This window comes from Mus musculus, chromosome 5 (genome assembly GCF_000001635.26).
Source record: "Mus musculus strain C57BL/6J chromosome 5, GRCm38.p6 C57BL/6J".
Taxonomy (NCBI): domain Eukaryota; kingdom Metazoa; phylum Chordata; class Mammalia; order Rodentia; family Muridae; genus Mus; species Mus musculus.
In genome coordinates, this window is record NC_000071.6 from 15,471,481 (window position 1) to 15,477,100 (window position 5,620).

General features: G+C 44.1%; 1 protein-coding gene across 1 annotated transcript; it reads right to left on the reverse strand.

Moving 5' to 3' along the window:
* Positions 1-225: 225 nt before the first annotated feature.
* Gm21149 (predicted gene, 21149) lies at positions 226-5,056 on the reverse strand. Its single transcript, NM_001374725.1, has 5 exons — positions 4,845-5,056; positions 3,668-3,827; positions 2,305-2,448; positions 1,494-1,674; positions 226-750 (listed from the first exon to the last, which is right to left on the reverse strand). Exons 1-5 carry the CDS (start codon positions 4,981-4,983, stop codon positions 607-609), a joined length of 768 nt encoding a protein of 255 aa, NP_001361654.1. The 5' UTR covers positions 4,984-5,056; the 3' UTR covers positions 226-606.
* Between the last annotated feature and the right edge of the window lie 564 nt (positions 5,057-5,620).

Sequence of the window (5,620 nt, forward strand, 5' to 3'; positions counted from 1 at the left end):
TCCTGACTCCAAATCCACGAGCATGTTCTTTTATATTATGTATCATTTCTTATGAACCCAATTACCTTCTGTCCAATATCAGTATCTAATCTCATAATTTTAAAAACACAAGGAAAACATATTCTTCCTTATTATGAAGATAATTAAATTAGTATGAAGTGGTTAAAAAAGAGAAATTGAGAGACAGAACACCTGAATAAGGAAGATGGCCTCAAGAGTCACTACTTGCAAATCAATTTTTATTCATAAGAAATAGAATTTTTAAAAAATAGGTTTTAAAAGTTCAATTAATATAGAGATAAAGGCAAAAACAAACAATGAAATACAAGAACAAGAACATATAACTTCTAAATAACATAACAATAACTCAAAGAACAAAAATAAAAACTTAAACCAAAACTCTAAAGGAAAATTATTGTTCAGCTGCTTTAGCTTTCTGCACTTTTAGCAGCACAGCCCTCCAGCCTGCTGCTCCTCTTGGACACTAGGTATCAGTGCAGCTGCCTCAGTTCTCTGCCAAGAGACGTTGTCTGAAGAGAAAAGGGAACAACGCCCTGAATCAGCCATGGCTTCCTAGTAAAGGCCTATTCACCTTAAGAAAATGAATTATATGGAAGAAGATTCATCCGAGGAAGATTGTGGGTGCTGGAGATGGTGCTCAGCAGGGGCCTCCTGGCCTGGCAACTCATTCTGCAGGATGCTGTCTTCTTCAGCTGTGGCCAATCCCAGCTCTCTTGCAGTTTCTGAGACCTGGGAGAGGAAGGCAGTTACTAAGACACAGGAGTGGAGGAGACAGGCATGGCAGCTGTGAGGCTACTGCCTCCTACCACCTCAACTGTACTTGACAGTCAACATTAATATTTTAACTTAAGTTATTGATGTTAAATCTAAAGACAGGGCAAAATATTCAACAACAGTCACAAAAACATGGACTGACAAAGATCAACTCAGGCTTCTATCAGTTCCAACCAAAAACATGGCAAAGGAAGAGACCTCAGTGGATTACAGGAAGAAAGGAGAAGGGCACAGGACACCAGATCAATGATAATGAGAAGCACTCATTTGACATTTGTACTTGGCTCTAATCCCTCCAAGGTGCAGACACATGGGATGTCATAAGACCTCTGCCTGTCTCCTGTCTAAGGACCCAGATCTCACTCAAACCTCTGCATAGCATTCCACCTATCATGAGGACATGCAAGAATGTGACATGTTATTCACCTGTCACCCTGTAGTGGGCTGCAGATTAAAGCAGAGTTGAAAGGTGCATTTGCCAGTGGTAACAGTGTCTCAAAAGAAGCTAATTCAGTGTCTCACAAGAGGCTAACTTCCAAGAATACTTGTGTGAAGACAGAGCAGTGAACAGCTACATTCCATGAGGAAGGTGGCAGCTTGGGAGTGTAGATTAGAAAGGTGGTGGGGGGAAGCAAAGATAGATCTAATGTGCCAATGGTATCAGACAGTCATAGCCTGACCGAATTGTTTGTCTCTACCTGATATTCTGGAGTCTCAAGATTGCTGTTCTCCTGTTCGTCTTTACCACTCAGGTTCAATTCCACCAAACGTTGGTGAATGATGGCCCAATCAGCCTGTACTTCCTTGCTCTCCTGCTGCAATGTCATCGACTTCTTCTTTATAAGATTCTCCTCCATCAGGAGCCGGCTGTGCAGGTTACTGTAAGGACACTCTGCATGGTAAGATCCTGCAGCCTCCTCCTCCCATTTCTACTTATAGGTCCCATTAACCTGACCAGTACCCTGGTTCCCATGAAGACCTAATACAATCCACCTCAATACATCCATGACAGCTGTACAAACAGCAACCAGCCATTTCAGGGAAGAAGAAATTTTGGCTGCAGTCCAAACACCAAAAAGGGTCCATGTTTCTCCAAAAGAAAGAGGGATCTCCATCTACCCATGACAGCCCATGCATTGGGGCAACACCAATTAGTAGGGTGCAAGTACAATCAGGGTAGGTTGGTGGAACAAAAGGGAGGGCGTTCTATCCTTGTGTTACAATACACTCAGGTCTGTAAAACCCGCCTGAGCCCCAGAGGCCCAATACTGCATAATAACCCTCTTATGGTCTGAATCACTTTCCTATCTGGAGGCTCCTGAGGATGCCTGGACAACACTGGGAGGGGTGTCTTAGAGACTTAGGAAAACTGAGTCCAAAAGATCCAAGGCACACTGATGGCTAAAAAGCAGAAAGGATAGAACCAGACCTGCAGACTCTCCAGACCAGAAACAAAGGAAGGTAGAAATGGCCATTTCACAAGTGTTGGCCTCCCTGACAAGAACTTACCGATAGAAATGTGTCTCCTTCTTGAGCTCCTGCTTGTTCTCTTGGGCCTCCATGTTCTCCATCTCTAAGTTGTGTAGAAATGTCATGATCTCCTTCTCCTTTAACTTCAATTTTTCATAAAGGGGATTTTGCCTGTGGTAGGGCCTTGCCCCAGGAAGATAGGACTCCATGAACTTAGGCTTTTACTAACACATGAACTCAGGCTGGGTCCGGAACTACTGCAACCATGGAAACCACACTCTGCATTCTAAATGCTGAGATTTTCTTAACCTTGGAAAACTGGCTATCCTGGCCCCAGAACACCAGAAGCTAGGCATCCAGATGGAGGGTGCCCTGGCTCCCTGTGTTACTCAGTAGGGCTGAAGGGCAGTCTAAACAGTTATGTTCTCAGAAGGCTAGGCTACAGGTCATTGCCCACCAGACACCTGTGATGTTAATTCCCCTGTTTTCATAAAAGGGATTCTGAATCCTGGATGACTAATACTGTAGAGACAGATATTACACATGATTCTGGAGATGAGGCCAGACATCACCACAGATTTATAATCTGCTCAAGGGATACAAATGTATGAAGAGTTATGAACACATAGTCAAAATGCAATGCTATTTAAAGTGGGGACAACCAGACCTAGGACCCACATCACCTGAAAACTGTTAGGCAGGTAAATCCTTAGGAGAAAAACACAGACTGCTAGATTCCAAATTGTGGAAAGAAATAAAAACATACAAAACATATTCACAGATCTGGACATGTGCATGCACACAGGCTCATAGACTTAGACCTATACACAAGATGGAGAAACAAAGAGTGAGAGAATGAGATAGAGACACAGAAACATAGAGAACACAATGAGAGGTAGAAGAAATGTATACAACATTCCTGTCTCAGGGTATAAGGCACACAGACTAAGAGGAACAGGCATGAAACTCAGCCATTCTAATCAAGCAGTTGAGAAGAACCATGTGGGACCAGGCCCCTCCAGCTGCTACCTGGAGGTTCCAGCACTCAGTCACCTGCCAGACAAGTAAAATCACAACTACAAACTCCCATCACCTAGAAACCTCCTGTCAAAGGCTTTCCAAATGAACTCTAGGAACTCATCACTGCCTCTATCCCTGAGTTCTTCACTCAGACTCCAAGTTCCTCTTTTCAAGTGGAGGGAGCAGAAGAGTCTATTTCCCTTCTCACTCCTGACAAAAGTTCAGGTGCTGCCTCTCCTCTAAGAAGTATTTAGGGGCATGAAGTGGGGCCCAGGTATGTTTTCGTGGTATAGCTCCCTAGAACCCACCCCTTTAAAAGCATAAGATGAGGGAGGCATTGCAGACCCCAGACTGACACCACAGGTTTTGGAGCAATGTATACCTCTTGTTCATGGATCCCTCAGTCACGTAGATCAGGCGATCTCTCAGCTCATTTGTCTCCTCGGTAGTGAGCTGGATCTCTTTGATCAGCTTTTTCTCTTCCTTCTCAAACTGCTTCTTGCTTATGACAGGTACAGGGGATGATGTCTGTCTGAGAGCCACTGTAGGTAGATGAATACAAGATTATTTGATGTGAGAATGCAAAGAGTGTAGACTGACCACAGAGAAGGAAAAATGCCTGTAACCTAGTGACACCATCAAGAGATTGGTCCCAGCATGAAATTTCTTCTCAGTGGATATCAATTCTAACATCACTCTAGAGATATCAGGAGATATAAGCAGACATATGTTTCCTCTGTCTCCCTAAACATAGATATGATAACCAGAGAGATGTCTTCTCCAGGATGATTATCAACAGCACAAAGTACAACTTGGCTTCAGAACCTTGAGTTGAGACTTTACAAGTCAGATGATAGATTCAACATTCAAAAATATTTGAAATTTTGGAGATGCTCAGATATTCTACCTGTTACTCTAAGCCAAGGAATTGGCTTAAAAATCATGCAGGGGGAGAACATGGTCAACACAATGATCAATTCCTCCCCCCCCCACCCCTGAAACACCAAACACCCCAGAAGTAGCAATAGAATCCCCCTCTCTCTGGGTGTATCAACTGATAGTTCTTTGTTTACAGCATAGAAATGCCTGCCAACCACAATTGGTGATAAAGAAAGGTAAGGTAGGAACTGTCACAAACAGGAGGTCAGCGTAATTCTGAGAACATGAGGTCATGGTCTGGAGCACCATTCTCTCCCTGTCACTAATGTCAGATAACTACAGGAGCTAAAAGGAGCCATGGACTGAAGTGCAGGATTTCCCTCCCCCAAACTGGCATTGCTTAGACCCGCTGTCACTCCTGATGGTCTCATTCTGTCCCCATGTAACACCCACAATACCCAGTGCAAGTAAAGACTTGAAGTTCATAGCATAACAGCTTTGACCTTGCCAACGCCTGCCTTAGGGGATGGAAAAGTGCTGTTTTGAAATCCTTGATGTTCAAGAATTGTGATAACCATGGAAATGTTTTCACTACGCAGAGTCTCCAGTTCTACATTACTGTAAAGGCCAGCTCAGGCCACCCCTACCAGGAAGCTCAACATCCACTTCCCAGGACTTACTCCACATTCGCCAAGTCCCCCTCCTTCGTCCTTCATTACTGTCAGGTGGAAGGTCAGCATCCTTCCTCCCCTCTCTGGTCTCTCTCCGATCCACATTGGCTCTCTGAAAAAGTCTGCAGAGTCGGGCAAACAAGGCCATCACTGCAATGTCCAGCCTCTGACTGAGAAATCTCAGTGAGTTTGTTGTAACTACAACACTGGTGACATCACAGAGGTTGCTAAGAACTCTCCAGGAGACAATAGAATGTCCAGGAAGGGACTGCTGATGTCATGGACTACATACAGCCTTTGGTTCCCTGCTAATGTTCTCCCTGTACTGACAGGAAGCTGAGCTGCCCTTTCCTGGGGCATAGCCATTGAGCACATCCTCCTTCCAAAGCCAGGGTTTGTTCTAGGCTTGATTGGCAACACCTAAGTAATTCCTATATATCTAACTGAGTGTTTCCTTTCCAAACCCTTCTCAGAAATATCTCATCCTACCTTAAATTTTCCTCAATCAGCAATATGAACCATTAAAAAACTACTGAGAAATCATACCAGTACGAATATGCAGTCAAAATCTACTTCTGTCTCATCATGTACAGGTGCATGAAATCTCATCCAGGCTGAGCCTGCAGGGCCAGTTGCAGTGTGGGTGTGTGTTAGGGGCCACACTCATGAAGCCTTGTGCTTAGCATTTAAATTTGCCCCAAGATCCCTTAGGAGGGAGACATGCAATCATCATGCAGTCTTCATGCTTCTGACAACAGTCTAGAGATCTGTTGGCAGAGGAAACT